Here is a 16,104-nt window from a genome sequence, read left to right on the forward strand (position 1 = left end):
GGTTAATTTTGGTTGATTTAAGAATAAATTTACAATTTCACGGAGGCTACTTTTTTTGGATTATTTTGATTTTATGTCACAAATATTGCTTTTTTATTTTAACTTTAATTATAGTGTAATTTCACTAGTGTAAGGAAAAGGTTAAAGAGAAATGGTGAGTACAAAAATTCAAATAACTTTATGATGAAACAAAAGATGAGACCATGAAGGGAGATGGGGACACAATTAGGTCATTAAAGGACCCCCAAGTCAATGTAAGAAGGGGAAAATTCCAAATCACTACTCACTTATCTCACTCTTATGGGTGGACAAATGATCATTTTTCATTCCATAATTTCTTTAGCAATGCTTGGATCCTACTGAGAGGTCACTATTTTGGCCTTCCCTTATTTTTACCAATTCTTCATCATTGCTTGTGCCACAGTCCCACTGTCTTTGACCTACCTCTCTTTGCTTCCTTCCCATTTATTGTATTATTTTATATATGATTTGAAAGAAAAAAAAAAACCTGAAAAATATTTATTATGCTTATTGAAAAGCATACTTTTTTAAGTCATGATTTCTGAATTCCATATTTTCTTGCAACTTAATTCTAAAAATATCAGAAAATTTTGAATGTGGGTGTGAAAATTGAGATGAAAAGACAAAAGGGCCATCAAGAACAGGGGGGCACACATGGTGAGATTGGTAGATGAATGATGAATCATGAGAGAAGAGAGGAGGGCAGTTCCCATCTTAAAAATGATCCAGTGTGTTGAACAAGTATTGGGTATCATACATCACCATCTGATATGACTGTTGGATGTGGACACACATCAAAATTGGCCACTAGTTTGGTGGGTTGACCCACACCCACACCCCCCTCAAAGAGTGAAGGCAGGTCCCCACCATTGATTGGAGCTTCAAGCCCCTGGTTCTGCTTTCTCCCTTTGTGGGTATTTTTGACCTCCCATCCCCGTTTTTAAGGGCATCTTTGGTGGGTGGATGAAGAGACTGACCTACAGTTTGACCCCACCGTCCAAACTTGTATATCCCATGCTATGTGTTCAATGAACTAGCCCTTGTGGGTTCAATCCAAAAAAAGGAATATTTGTTTGTCATAATCACATGTTTTGTGAATTTTGCTCATAAAATCTATACATATTTGTGTATATTTGATAGGAAAAAAGGTTTAGATGGAACCTCAAATTGGGGAGAATAGCACTGGTTATCCCAGGAAATTTGTGATCCAGAAACATGCTGAGCAAATTGTAGGATTAATCAAATCAATGGGCCTAATGACCCTAATGATAATTAATTATAAAATGTGTTGACAGAGCCCAATGTAACATGACAAAGGCCCAGCCTAATGATAAATATACATTTTCTTCTAATTCTGATTTATGCTCACAGTATGGGCTCAGAAAGATTTTATTGAAACTCAAAATTCTGTGGTGGAGGATAAGCTAAAGTTATTCTGAAACAGAGGGAAAAAGAACATAAAAAAAAAAAGAAAAAAAAGAAAAAATAGATGTAGTGCATATATGTTTCAGCTATTAGAGCCTGGTGTGTCCCAGGTTTCTGGTATGACAGTGTGAAGCAAACAGCCATCTTGGTAGTTGGATTCAATGGAAGAATCGGGTGAGGCATCATTGTCTCCCTGGGCATTCACCACCTCCTCTATCTTCTCCAGGACTTCTGCTACAGATGGCCGGTTTTCAGGGAAATGTGCCACACACTTGAGGGAGATGTTCAGCATTGGAAATGCCCACTGCTTTGCTGCCCTGTTAACCTCCTTGTCAAAGACCTCTCCAGTCCATTCCTCCCTCACCATGGACTTCACCCATTTGGGGAGGTCTAATGCACTCTTTTCCACAGTTTTTCCTGTTAGCAACTCTAGGAGAATCACCCCAAAGCTGAACACATCTCCCGCTTCTGATAAACCTCTCTCTGGAGCTGTGTAACCATTGGAGGAGTAGAGGGAAGCTGTCTTGGGGTCTAGGAATTTTGAATATCCATATTCGCTTATTAAAGGTTCCTCGTTTTCATTCAACAGGATGTTTGAAAGTTTGATACCCCCGTGAGGGATGCTCTCCCAGTGATCAGTCTTCTGATGTATGAAGTCCAAACCCCGCGCAATCCCACAGGCTATGGACAGCCGATGCCTCCATGGGAACTCCCTCTTTCCCTTAATATAATCTGAAAACAACCAAGAAAAACTTCCATGAGATATGGGAAGAAAAGACATCTCCAGTTAAGGGGTAGAATGTTTGGAGGCTCCCGTTTCTGATGACTTACTCTCAAGAAGGGTTTGGAGGCTCCCATTTCTTTGGTAATTGTATATCAGAAGTTTTTCTTCCTTGGAGGAATTGTAACAGACAAGGGGTAGAATGTTTGGATGCCTCAAGTTCCCGATCCGCCTCATTGTTTGACCGAACTCCTCAAAGCATCCCTGCAACTTCCTCACTCTCTTGACAGCATAAACTGCATCATTCTTAAGTGTTACCTTGTATAGGCTGCTGCAAAGGCTCTGGCTTCGTAAGTCTGCTGCAGACTCTAGCAGATCTTCTAGTCTAAACCTTGCATGCTCCCCAACAAAGAACACAAGCTCTGAGCATGCTTTTTCTGGCTTCACTTCATCTGTAGTCTTGGTTCTAGGACTTTTCAGAGGAGATGCTCCAAGTGATTTCAGAATCTCCTTCTCCTTTGCTGATCTTACAGCCTTCTTGTTCACAAAAAATGCAAACAAGAAGAAGAATCCAATGCAGACAACTACTGGTGCATAGCTTGCCCAAATTCTAATCCCCTTTCCATGTCTAGCCTCTGAAGTCTCTGGCTCTGGGCTTGGTTCTTGGCTCATGGTCACCAAGCTCCTGGTTTCATTCACCAGGAATTCATTTGATTTCAGGGAAAACTTATACAGATGCTTGTCGAAATCGGGGATTTTTCCCAGAAGATGATTGTGAGAGATGTCCAAGCTCCTGAGATTCTTCATACCAGTCAGAGCCCCAGGCACACTCCCATTCAAAAGATTGCTGCTCAGATTCAAATAAGTCAAGCTTGTGCAGAGTGATATGGACTCGGGAATGCTTCCCCGGATGAGATTCTTTGCCAAGCTGACAACTCTCAGAAATGGGAGCTTGCAAAGGGAGTCTGCATCAATTATCCCACTAAGGTTCAAGTTCTCAAGCCTTATGTCTACTATGGCCTCGGCCTGAGAATTGCATTTCACACCCTTCCTCTGAAGCATACATGGATGTGGCAGCGACCCATTCCAGCCAATCCCAAGTATATTTTCAGGATCAACAGCTTGAATGAAGTTGAAGAAGAATTGAGATTTCAGCAACTGACCTCCCTCACATACCATGACTAAAAGAGAAGAGAACACAACCCATATCAACATCTTGAAAACCAGATTGAATTCTCGCCTGCTCTTCATGTTGGCAGCTATTAGTTCTTGTTCAGTGATAATGGATCCTTTTCCCCAAGTTCTTAAATGGTATTTTGAGCCAGAAACTTGAAGTAATACTTCATCATCAATCACATTTTCTTAGGGTATCTCCTCCTGAATTTCCAAAGTTCTCTTCTATGTTCTTTCAATCTTTTTGACACAACCAATGCCTCAAATGTTCAATTCTTTGTCTGTTACTGTCTCTGTTTGATAATATGTCTCAAATCCTTAAAAAATATACCCATCAACAATGAGACACGACAAAGTGACCATCCTGGAAGTCCTTTCCAGCTGTGAAACTGACGCAATCTCTTTTGTTTTGTGCCTACTGACAACAGTACAAAGGGTATTTAGTCATTAGGCCTTTAAAAATAGGGCATAATCATTGGAAATATTCGGTTTGACTCATCGGTTTTATTTTTAAGCATCACAGTGATAGCTGTATAGAACTTTGGATGAAGGAAATTTGTCGACAACATCATAAACAAGGAGAGGCATGATAGGGAATTTGGAGTCATCAAAGCATGTATTTTGGAACATCTGAACTCAGATTTTCTGTATAGTTTTGCACAATTTCATCAAAATTGGACATCCCAACACAAGTCCTATCCTTGCATGGAATCTGTCCTTGAGCTAGAATCTTTGGGCCAAAAATAAGCAAGAGGCATTTTCCTAACCCTCACAATCATTCGATCTTCCACCGAACAAGGCTCTAATATCATACTGAACAACCAATTTTCCTAAAAACTTAAGCTTATAAGATTTTGACCCACAATAATGTACTTTATCATGTATAGATATCTAACATAACTTTCATTGAATGAATAATCTACTAACACATCATGGTTCATTCAATAAATGATTGAAATTGGATTAATAGTGACCCATTAATGCAATTCGAATTCATTATTATGATTCTAAGTCATGATTTAACCTATTTTAAATTCATAAGTATATTATTTTAAAATGCTTTTTAGTTGCTTTTAACTTTTCAATTTATTTTAAAATTTTTAATTAATTTAATTATAATATATTTATAACATAAAAAGTAAATTAGAATTTTGATTTTTCATTTATTTATTATTTACTTTTTTATCTATATGATATTTATAATTAAAAAATATTTTTTAATTTTTAAATATATAAAATTAATATTTTTATATAGGTTAAATGGATTGAACAGTCAGACACAAAATCGTATTCATATTGTCTTCCAATCATGTTATCTCATCGTGTCAAACTTGTCATCCTTTGGGCTACCGAATCCGGATAGCGCAGCCTATCGGGTCAAGTGCTTATTGGGCCAACGAATCTTGACCCGTTGGAAACTACCAAACCCGAACTGTGCCACAGCGCCCGAAGGTCTAAATGCTTGCACGTATAGCTGGATGATACTCATCGGCCAAGATGTGTGTAAAGAACGAGGCCCAAACGGTATCATGCTCGGTCGGATGGCAATGGCCGAACAAGTCAGGGGATCTTCCCAGATGAGAGCTTTTGCTCATTTTCTCAGTTCTCATCTCTGAGCCCGACGGCACTAGTAAGGCTTGAAGTAGTCCCCATTTGATATCGCGAGATCCGGAGAACAGCGAGTCTGGTTTCCAGAAGGTCACGCACCACCAACATATAGAGGTCTAAAATTTGTACTTAACAACTACTTTTCGTCTACACGAAGGCTTGGTTTGTGACATCCACATTGGATAAGGGAGAAAGGGATCCTCTTCGGCAAAACGGACAATATTTACATGGTTGGATGCCGATCGTTACATGATTCCATAAAAATCAGTTTTATTCTATCTCTTTCATCGTCTCTTGACCAAAAGCAAGCAAAATGTTTTCCCTGGAAACATCAACCAGCCATTGGAACAAATGAAGAATCTTGTCCCTTTTTTTTTCCGGGAACACATTCTATGATTCCCAGGAAAGTCACTTCTGGAAAATCAATTTCCTATGCAAATCTTAACTTTTACTTTTGAAAGCATCCCTTACTTACTTAGTGTTCAGTAAACTAATTTAATAAATTAAAGTAATTTAATAACTTAATTTAATTTATTAAATAAATTAAATATATTTGGTAAAATAACTTAAGGATATGAATTAAAATAAAAAAATAATTAATTTATTTTTAAGTTCATATCTTTATTTTATATTTTTATTCGATTTAACTAATTACCTCAATGATTTTCTTTACTGTTTTATCACATTCATTGTTACTCGACCTCCTTTACCTTAATTTTAATTCATAAGAATAAATATGTCAATTTAATAATTTAGAATAAGTTTTAAATTAATTTTATAAAACAATCTTAATATTTAAAGTAAGAGTTAAGTAAGAAGTTTTAAGTTAACAATTTAAATATAATTTAATCTAAAATTAACTTAATTCATTAAATAATAAGTATTAAATTTTATCAAACACCCCCTTACCTTCTTTTCTGATTTTGTTTGTCTATACAATTTAGAGGTGCAAAAACCTGCTGAATTTTGTTCCTAGCAATCTCTTGAAATCATGAGCTGTTTTAGGTAAAATACTGGGAAGTCTGTTTGCCAACTCTTGAAAATAAACAAACACCCCTTCACCCACTTCCACTAAAGCATTTTAATTCATTGTTTTTCCAAATGCAGAATGACTAATCTGAATCAGTGGTTGTGCAGTGTGCAATTCAATTGAAGGGCAAAAAGTTTCACCTTAAAGCATGGCCTTTTTCGTGGGTGGAGGATGCTACCTTCCAGGCCTTCTAGCAAAAGCCAATTTGTTTACAACCCCTGCTATTTTTTTGGGCCACCATTGTGAAAAGCATTAGGGTTGTAGCATCTTCATCCTATTGTGTCCACCAAATCCAAACCCAAATCCAAATTCACTTCCATCATCCATTGAGCTTAAGACTTGTTCTCTTCTTTCACATATTTTATTCTGACATTCATTCCTTTCATTCCATGCTCATCCTTTTTGTTCAAATTCAAGAGAACTTCCCCATGACACAAAGGTCCCAAACCGACCTAATTTTGGATATATTATTAAATATTCGCTGTCAGCAGCACAAGTGGACTTTTCTCATTTGTCTTGTGGAAATGGAAACCTAGTCACATTGCCATTTCTTTCCCAACAAACCTTGAGTGCGACAGAAGAGGATGACAGACGAAGTCTATAGTGACACCCACTTCTCCCGCTTTGAATATTTGCTGATTGTTTGCTTGGCCGTTGGCACAAGCCTCCTACCCTTTTATTCCCTTTGACTTTAACTTTACCCTTCATTTTCCTTTGCTTTTACAATACTCTAAAAACTTCTAATTGCACATTATTTCCATCTTCAAAGTTCTCATATGAACACTTTGATGCATTGTGGCTGGTAGGGTTCAATTCCCTTTTCCATGCCTAGATGCAGAATTCAAATTCAAACAGAACAAAGTGGGAACTTTAAATCAAAGTGGTAATGTGAACAGAAGAATAAAATATTGATCTCAATGATATGAAAACAATACAATTGCTTGCTGGAAGAAGAAATCCGACACTTCCCCTAAATTCATATAATATATACGTGTGAAAACAATATTTACAAAAGAACACAGACACCTCCACAAGTCAATCACAACTTTCCCCATGTGTGTCCTTTTTTCCCTTCAAACCTATCCCGTTTCTGTATTCTTAAACAAACAAAACAATAACATTTGAAAGCCATAGCCCCCACCCTCCCCCATATCCCTCCAAATTATCAATCAACAAACCCAAAACAAAGAAGTGAAAAAGGACAACCAAAGAATGGCCTAGCAAATACTTTTGAAGGGATGTAGATTAGCATGAACAAACTAACTATCACTGTTGTCAATTTCGTCATCATCGATTCCATGGAAAAATGGGTCATTGAGGAGCTCTGAAGCTGAGGGTCTTGCCCTTGGCTTTGCCAGGCACTTTTCGATGAATGCCTTCACCTCAGGGTCCCTGACCTTGTCCATGGCCCGAGGTCTAGCCCCAGATGTCACCTTTTTGTATATTTTGGCGATGTTGTCACATTCGCTGTATGGGATTTCTAATGTGACCATCTCTAGAAAGCACATACCAAATGAGTATATGTCTACTAGTTCTGTGTAGTCCTCTTCATATAGCTCTGGAGCCATGAATTCTGGTGTTCCAAGCACTGAATGTGCTACATGGCTCTTCCCCACTGTTGCTGCCAATCCAAAATCACCGATCTTCACCTATTTTCACACAGAAAAAAATCACAATAAGTTTTATACTGAAGTCTATCAAGATTCAAATGCTTGAATATATTTGAAATATGGAATTCTAGCATTTTTTTCTAATTCTTTCCCTCAGCTTACTCAGCACCCAAACAAGGGCAGTTGGATGCTAGTACAATATGAATTACAAAATTCAGAACTTTGTTTCTTTTCACTAATTTTCTCAGCAACCAGAATGCTCTAAAACAATGCTAAACTGTTTAGATTGAGAAATTTTAGTAGTTTTCTCCTTTCCCTCAACTTTCTTAGCAAACAAATAAAGGGAGTTAGATGCTAATAAAGTAAACTATGAAACTAAAAATTTTAGTCAGTCATGTAATTTTCTCAGACAACAAACAGAGGGTAGAGAAGATTTATTACCTTACCCACATTGCCATTGATGAAGACATTACTGCAGTTGAGATCCCTATGAATAATACAGGGTTCATGCCTATGCAAATAGTCTAAACCCTTCAAAATCTGCTTTGACCATTTCTTCAGTGCCTTCATGGAAACATGTCTATGCTTCTTCCGATACTCCCTCAAATTACCAGATGTACACACTTCAGTTATGAAATTCAAGGTGTTATGATCCTCATCTCGCCACACATTGTACAGAGCAATGATGTTCTTGTCCTTAAGAGTCTTGAGCAATCGAACTTCAGAGAAAAGCCGATCAATCATTGGCTTGTCATCACTAAAAGCCCTTAATTTCACCTGGTTCCAAGCCACCTCTATGCCCTCCTCCTGATCAAAAGCACGGTACACCCTCTTCACTGCACCACAGCCAAGCAGTTCATTGTACCGGCCATATCTTCTAGTCGGATCTACCTCCACAAACGGCTCTGAATCCCGATCAGATTGATCGGGGCTCACCGCTGGCATCTTCAATGAAAATTAAAAAAAAAAAAAAAAAAATCAATCAGAAACCAATAAAGTGCATATACATCTACATGTCAGAACCCTAAAACAATGAAAAAAAACTACAGAAATCATGACATTCTCAGAAATCAAAATCAAAATCAAAATCCAAAAATCATGCTACAGAATCTTTTAAACCCGTAAAATGCATGCCCATCTACTTGTCAAAACCATACAAACTGCATAAACTCTCGTAAATCAAAGCAGAAATCCAAAATGGTATAAAAATCAATTAAAAATCAGTAAAAATACATAATTTTAAAACCCTAAAATCCACTTTGAAAACTACTACAATCATCACAAATTCTCACAAATCAAAATCAAGATCCAAAACCTGGCATGCAAATTTACACGCAAAACCTGAAAACCCCCAGGAAACAACAATGCAAATCACCAGAATTCCTCAAAAATCTAAATCAAAACTCAAACCCCCTCCAAAGGTACAATTGCATCCAAACAAGCTCAAACCTAACAAAAAGCTATTATCTTTATCCCCCAAAAAAAAAAAAAAGAAAGCGCTGAAAACACAGAACAAGCTCATTGGAAATCAAACCCACGTTGAGATCAACACCAAAATCCAGCGCTTGTCAAACGAGAGATTGTTCTTACCATAAACCGCAGCTTTTCGATGCCTCAAGCTTCCCAAAGCAAAGCAAAGACACCGTTTTTAAAAGCAACGAGAAGCAGCAGAAAGCATAAAAAAGCGAAGGGTTTTGAGGACGGTCATTTATAGGGTTCAAAGAGGAACAGAGACTTAACTCTGGTTAGAGTCTCAACTTGTATGGTTAATGACTTGTTTTTTGATTAGGAAACCTCAGCCCCCTTCTTGGAAAATTGTTTTTGTTTTTAAAATTTAAGAATAAAAAGAAATAAAACTCTCTATGGAATTTTTTTTTCAATTTAGAAAAAAAAAAAAAAATGGAATGATTTAATTATATGTTCATGTTGTTTACAAAAATCATGCAATTTTGATAATAACAATAATTAGGTCAACTAGGATACTTAGGTAGTGTTTGTTTTTTTGGTTTATTATTGAAAGCAATTTATTTTGAGAATTTAGGTTGTTTGTTTTTCTACTTCTTCAAAAAGTCGAAATATGTAGCTTTTTTTAAATAAAAAAAATAACATATTGATTTTTTTTTACTTTTTAATATTTAATAAAAATAAAATACTATAAAAATAAATAATATAATATTTAACACTATTAAACATTAAGATTATATTTAGAATTAAGTAAAAAAACAAACAGCATATTAGGTTTTCTTAAATTTTAGAATTGACTTTACTATTTATTTTTATATTAAAAAAATGAATTATAATATTTTTTTTTTAAAAGCATTAAATACATTTATGAATTCTCCATAATCTTATAAAATAAAAACAAAAAGGAATAGATATTGCATGGAAATGAGAATTTTCCACCTAGATAAAGTCATGTAACGCAATTTCCCCCTAATCTCATGCCTAAAATTTTGTACACAAATATTAAGGTACATATTAAATATATGATTAATTCTTAACTTTACTAGGAATAAATAATTGTGCCGTGCTAAGCAAGTGGAGAAAAGGAGAGGGATGGTTGTCTTTTAACACAAGATATTTTAGTGATTATAGTGATTTTATTTTATTTTATTTTTAGAGTGTATTTGGCGTTATTTTAAAGCCCCTTTGGCTGTGCTTCAAGTGGAAGTATTTTTATTAAAAGTGTTTTTTCTCACAATATTTGTATTAAAAAGGCTTTTATGAGAATCTAAAAAAGTGATTTTAGTAGTGTTTTTATAATTTATTGTATGAGTATAAAAACATTTTTAATAGTAATAAATTACTAAAAAGGGTATTTATTAAAAAAGAAAATATTACAATAAATCGAAAACTAACAGAGAATGGTTGGAAATTGTATTTTAGGAATATCTGAAAATTTTTAAAGTGTTTTTTAAAAAAAAACCTCCCAAATATTTTTTAAATATTGTCAAATACCTATTTTTACCTTAAAAACATTTTTAAGTGTTTTTAAAACTAGAAACACTTTTGAAAAGTATGTCAAATGGGCTCTTACTCCAAGTATTTTGATTGTAAATGTTTTCTCTAAAACTGTTTTTTAAGATAATCACATATAAAAGGTGTGTTTGACAGAAATTTTAGAAACATTTTAAGTTTAAAAAATATTTTTGAAAAAGTATTAGGTATTTGGTAAAATTTAAGAAATATTTTTAAAATTACTTCTAATATTTTTTTGGAAGAACAATTTGACTTATAATAAACCCACCAAATCATATTGTCTACTCTAAGTAAAGGGGTTTTGTAACTTTAAAACAAATTTATACAATTAAAAAGAGTCATACTTATATAGTATCCAGAACTTTTTCCCTTATTAGATGCGAGACATCGTTTTTTCCAGAAAACATTACACACACTCTAAATTTTTTTTCAAAAACACTTTTTAAACTAAAAATGTTTTATATAATCACCATCCAAATGGGTTGTTAATGTATTTATTTTAAAAGTTGGATTTAAGAGTTGAATGCCTTTTAAAAATAAAATAATAAAAAATGTCATTTCCAAGGGACTTTTATAATATTTTAAAAAATAAATACTTTTTATACATAAGTATTTTTAATTTTATATAAAAAATTATCATAATTAATAAATATTACTTATTATTATTATTTTAAAATAAATATTGAGATTATATTCCTAATTAAAATATTAAAATATGACTGAAAGATAAATAATGTGAGCATGGGTTTGGACAACCCGACTAAGAAGATTAATCATGAACTTTATTTTAAAATATATAAACAATTTAAATCTAGAGGTAGCCCCATGGCATGCGTTTTCTTGTGATGTTTGGGGGTATGCTTGCAATTATGAACACATGAGACATCACGTGAATAATTTTCAATTGTTTTAGTCATGTACCATGTTAGCCATGTGAATGTCACCTATGATTCAAGATACTTTTCCATTTTTTAAGAAATAACGCAAATAAATTATTAATTTTTAACAAATTTAGCTTTCCACTTCAATTAAAATAAATAAATAAATAAAAATAAAAAGAGAGTTTAGTTTGACCCTTCCTTGTTTGATTGAGCCGACTTTGAAAAGGTCAAAGCCAAAAATTAATTAAGAAAAATAAAAAGAATTGGCCAAGTCAAACTATGACTACTTTTAACTAACCCACCCACACCACACCCCCCCACCAAAAAAAAAAAAATTAAAGTGGGCTATGTGTTATAACCATTTTATATTTTATTTATAATATATGGTATATTTTCAATATATTTCCATGTATTGGTAGAGTTTTTATTACTACAAATATAATTGGACATTTTTTTTTTGGGGAAAAATTAATAAAATGTTTGACACATATATTTCCATAAATTGTTATGTTTTACACAATGAGGTAATTATTATATTAGCTTTTCAACTTGATTCTATTAACAAAATTAATGGCAAAGTTCCAAGCGAAATAATTGTAATTTGTGTCTAATTAGAAATTTATTGGCCTGGTCTCCTTATAAGATTAGCGAGTATTTAATAATAATATGATGTATTTTACAATAATAATGTGACACCTTGTGTTAAAATATTTAAGGACATAATAAAATAGAAAACACGAAATTATTTTATATTTTTCTATCTTCTGAAAACATCTTTTAGGGGTTGTTTGACAACTATTTTCCATAATAGTTGTCTCTTCCCCAAACAAAAAAAAAAAAAAAAAAAAAACAAGAGAAGATGTTTAATAACCAAAAATTGTTTTGTATTTTTTGTTTTTAATAACAGAAAATAAAATATTTTCAAATAATATTTTTTAGTTGTTACGTTGAAAATAAAATACTAGATATAAAAATTATTTTTAAAACATATTTAAAAATATTTAAAATAATTTAAAAATATTTTAGGTTTTCAAACAGACTTTTGTTCTACAAAACATTATAAAACAAATTTCAAAAAATTGTTTTTCAAAACTGTTTTAAAAAGTTTAAAAATATTTTAGGTTTTCAAACAGACTTGTTCTACAAAACATTAGAAAACAAATTTCAAAAAATTGTTTTTAAAAATTGTGTTTTCAAAAATGTTTTAAAAAATAGTTACCAATAACAACTTAGTTGTTTTCACTTGTTTTCTAAGGATTGTTTTAAAAAATAATTATACAAATATGTAAAATGATTAAAAATAAAACACTAAACATAAAAATTATTTTAAAAAATATTAAAAATAAGTTTAAAGCATTTTAGATTTTTAATGTTTTATAAAACATTATAAAACAATTTTTAAGAATTATTTTTTCAAAACTATTTTAAAAGACAATTACCAAACAAACCCTAATTCATCTCTCGATTAATATGATTTTAACAAAATAAGATTTGAATTTAATATTTCCTCCAAATGTATTAGATTAAAGTTTAGTGAAAGTGGTATTTTGATTTTAATAAAATAAGGTCTGAATTTAGCATTTTCTCTAAATGTAATAGATGGGAAGATTTTTAAAAAGAGAATCAAGAAAAAAAAAAAAAAAATCAAAGGCAACAATGTTTTGAACATACTTAACCTAAAAGACCGTCTTAAAGCTTAAATTTTTTGGGAAAATATTTTAAGGGTTCTTAAAAAATCTTATCTTATATTATTTATAACAAAAATAGAACAAATAATTATAAAATATTCTTCCTACAAAAATATAAAAATGATCATTAAATTAATAGCTTAATTTTTATAATTTGTTCAAATAAATTACTCAAATTCTTAAGTTATACTTTTTATTTAACATACTAAGTGGTCTCCATTGGACCCAAAAAAAGTTGTCATATTTGTATCTTAATCAATCTAATGACTTATGTTTATACAGATATTCTTATAGTAATTTATTAATTTGTGCATTCTTTATTTTAAGAATAAAAAAAGATTAAATTAAATTAAATTCTAAAAAATATATATATTTTAATTAATTAATAAATTCCTTTTAAAATACAACCCTTCATTTTATTCATTTTTAACTCTTTAGTATGATAAAATTAGAATTCCAAATGATCTGTATTTATATTATAATGTGGAGATAATATTGTAACATTAAACAACATTTAAGATATTCTACTAAATAAGTTAACCCAAACACGACTTGAATAATAATTAAATTAAAAATATAAACCTAAATACGAATTCATTATTACACAAGTAACATGTTGTGTAACTTATTTAACATATTTAACAATCAATAAATTAACGACAAGACATGCTTATGACTTAATTGATTTATTTATTTAAAATTAAATTTAAAATAAGTGAAATATGGATTAAAAGTTTATAGTTATAACAAAGTTAATTTCCATGTTTATTAAATGGGTCAATTTGAATCGAAATTATATTATACACGTTGACCCAAAACTTTTTTGTTTATTAAATGTATTATGTGGGACGATAAAAATATAAGTTAAACATGATTATACTCAATCCAAATCCATAAAAAAACATATTAAATTCGAGTTGTATTGACTAATAGTATTAGGTGTTAGTTGAATTTAAAAAATTTTAACTCTTAGTTTTGTAATAATAAGCAACAATATAAACTAAAAAGAGTGGAGAAAAGAGGCATAAACAAAATTTTATAGTAATTCTATAAATTTGACTTATGTTCACTTCCCTCAAATTTTAAAACCAAGTAAAGAGATTAATCTTCTAAGGCTTCAAATCAAGCTTTAATCTCTTTTGTACTTGAATTCTCGATTTTAAGAGATCTTATACAATTGGTCATTAAGAGATGTCTTACTTTTAAACTCTCTTACAAGATTATCATATATATAGGACCTTAGGCGCTACCAACTCTCCTAAAAGCAATTGCTTGTAGGAAAGACGCATATCTTAGCCTTATAGTGCATTCACCCAAGTGCCCACGACGAACACAATGGGAGTTGATGGACGCGGTCAAGCCTCCGATCTGCTAACAATATATATAACAAGACCCTAAGTAGGGGTGTAAATTAGGTTGGTTTGGTTAGTTTTTGAATAAAAAGTAAATCAAACTGATATAGTTGATTCTATACATGAAAAAACCCGAACCTATTAGATTTTGAGTGAAAAATTGAATCAAACCAAGTTTTTTAAGATTCATTTAATTCGGTTTTCCTTGATTGGTTTTTACCCAACTTAATGACCTTTTCTAGTCTTTAACCCAATTATAGATTTGTGGTTATTTTCAACCTAAAGCATATCAATTCGAATTTATATTAGGTCTTAAATCTAATTTGTTTTTAAAAATCAATTGAAACCAATTTGGATTTGATGTTAAAAATATACTAAATACATTTGGAATTAATTTGACCATAATATGAAAAGAATGAATTACTCTAATAGAATATAATAATAATAAAAAACTTATTATGTATCAAACATTATATATAAGTTTTGGTTTAGTTTTTATCAATTAGGAGATTAGAAATTAAAAATCGAATCAACAAGATTAATTTTCAAAATTCTCAAATCAAACTGACTTTATTATTATTATTATTATTATTATTATTGAAAATAGAACCAATATGATTAGTTTTGGTTGATTTAGATTTTTTTTTTTTTTGTTTTTATGACTTTGTTTACACCCCTAATCCTAGTACAATTTTTTGCGCAACTTAATTACAAAGGAAGCTAGGATCGGCGTGTGTACTAAAGAATATGCAAAATTTGGTTTTAATTTACTTAAATCAAAATGATATCTCTTAGGGTTATTGAACAATTAATACAAGGTGCCGAAACTCACCATTTAGATATAATTTCCCTCAATTAGTTAATATGAGTGGTAGACCAATGTATTAGTCATTGGTGATAGGAAGGTACAACAAATAATGGTTAGAGGGTATAAAGCTTGTTCCACTAATTTGGGGGTGACCAATAAGTGACTTGATCAGTTAACCTAGGTATTGACCAATGACTTGATTGATTAAGCTTCCCAACTTAATGAGTGGCCATCACTAAAACTTGCAAAAATAACTTAAAGGTCACCTCCACTAATCAACCTAGGGATTTAAGTCGAAATAAAAGAAGCCCGTTTTGAAATGTCTTTGACCAAGTCAAACTATGTTTTTTTCTTAAATAATTTTTTATTCAATTTATATAAAAAAACGTAATTTAAGATCATTTTGAATGAGTCAGGTGTTTCAAAAGGTAAATAAAATGTAATAATCTCTTAGTGCACTATTCAACCTTACAAAATATGATCACAAGATATCCTTACGATGCCCTCTTGACCTTCATTTTTCAGATGATTTCAACCATCGTTAAATAAACTAACATTAAAGAGGTTAATAATATTATTAGTCGTTTAGGAAAATCTTGGGATAACAATTTATATCTTTATGTGCTTTTTCACCCATCTTACTGGGAGGCCCAAAAGTCATATTAGGCCTCCTACGGCCTCTGGCCCATGATAAGCCCACTCTTAAAACAGAAAAGCCCGAAAGAAAGGGAAAAAAGGAAAAAAAAAAAAAAAAAAAGGAGAAATTTAATGGTGCAGTAACACAATTGCCAAAGCGACACCGTTTTTT

General features: G+C 31.7%; 2 protein-coding genes across 2 annotated transcripts; both read right to left on the reverse strand.

Annotated features, from left to right (window-relative positions):
* Positions 1-1,379: 1,379 nt before the first annotated feature.
* Positions 1,380-3,463, reverse strand: LOC117909416 (probably inactive leucine-rich repeat receptor-like protein kinase IMK2). The gene is made up of 2 exons (XM_034823463.1): positions 2,278-3,463; positions 1,380-2,178 (listed from the first exon to the last, which is right to left on the reverse strand). Exons 1-2 carry the CDS (start codon positions 3,416-3,418, stop codon positions 1,529-1,531), a joined length of 1,791 nt encoding a protein of 596 aa, XP_034679354.1. The 5' UTR covers positions 3,419-3,463; the 3' UTR covers positions 1,380-1,528.
* A 3,423-nt stretch (positions 3,464-6,886) lies between these two features.
* On the reverse strand, positions 6,887-9,282 carry LOC117908529 (probable serine/threonine-protein kinase WNK11). The gene is made up of 3 exons (XM_034822159.1): positions 9,179-9,282; positions 8,030-8,533; positions 6,887-7,627 (listed from the first exon to the last, which is right to left on the reverse strand). The coding sequence occupies exons 1-3, from the start codon at positions 9,179-9,181 to the stop codon at positions 7,238-7,240; spliced, it is 897 nt and encodes a 298-aa protein (XP_034678050.1). The 5' UTR covers positions 9,182-9,282; the 3' UTR covers positions 6,887-7,237.
* Between the last annotated feature and the right edge of the window lie 6,822 nt (positions 9,283-16,104).

Source organism: Vitis riparia, chromosome 19 (genome assembly GCF_004353265.1).
Source record: "Vitis riparia cultivar Riparia Gloire de Montpellier isolate 1030 chromosome 19, EGFV_Vit.rip_1.0, whole genome shotgun sequence".
NCBI classification, from domain to species: domain Eukaryota; kingdom Viridiplantae; phylum Streptophyta; class Magnoliopsida; order Vitales; family Vitaceae; genus Vitis; species Vitis riparia.

Excerpts from the sequence above, each read along its gene's own strand:
- LOC117909416 (XM_034823463.1), bottom strand. The coding sequence starts at position 3,418 with ATGAAGAGCAGGCGAGAATTCAATCTGGTTTTCAAGATGTTGATATGG. Across the intron at positions 2,179-2,277 it reads CCTCCAAACCCTTCTTGAGA|ATTATATTAAGGGAAAGAGG; the intron begins GTAAGTCATCAG and ends GGTTGTTTTCAG.
- LOC117908529 (XM_034822159.1), bottom strand. Across the intron at positions 7,628-8,029 it reads TCAATGGCAATGTGGGTAAG|GTGAAGATCGGTGATTTTGG; the intron begins GTAATAAATCTT and ends GTGTGAAAATAG.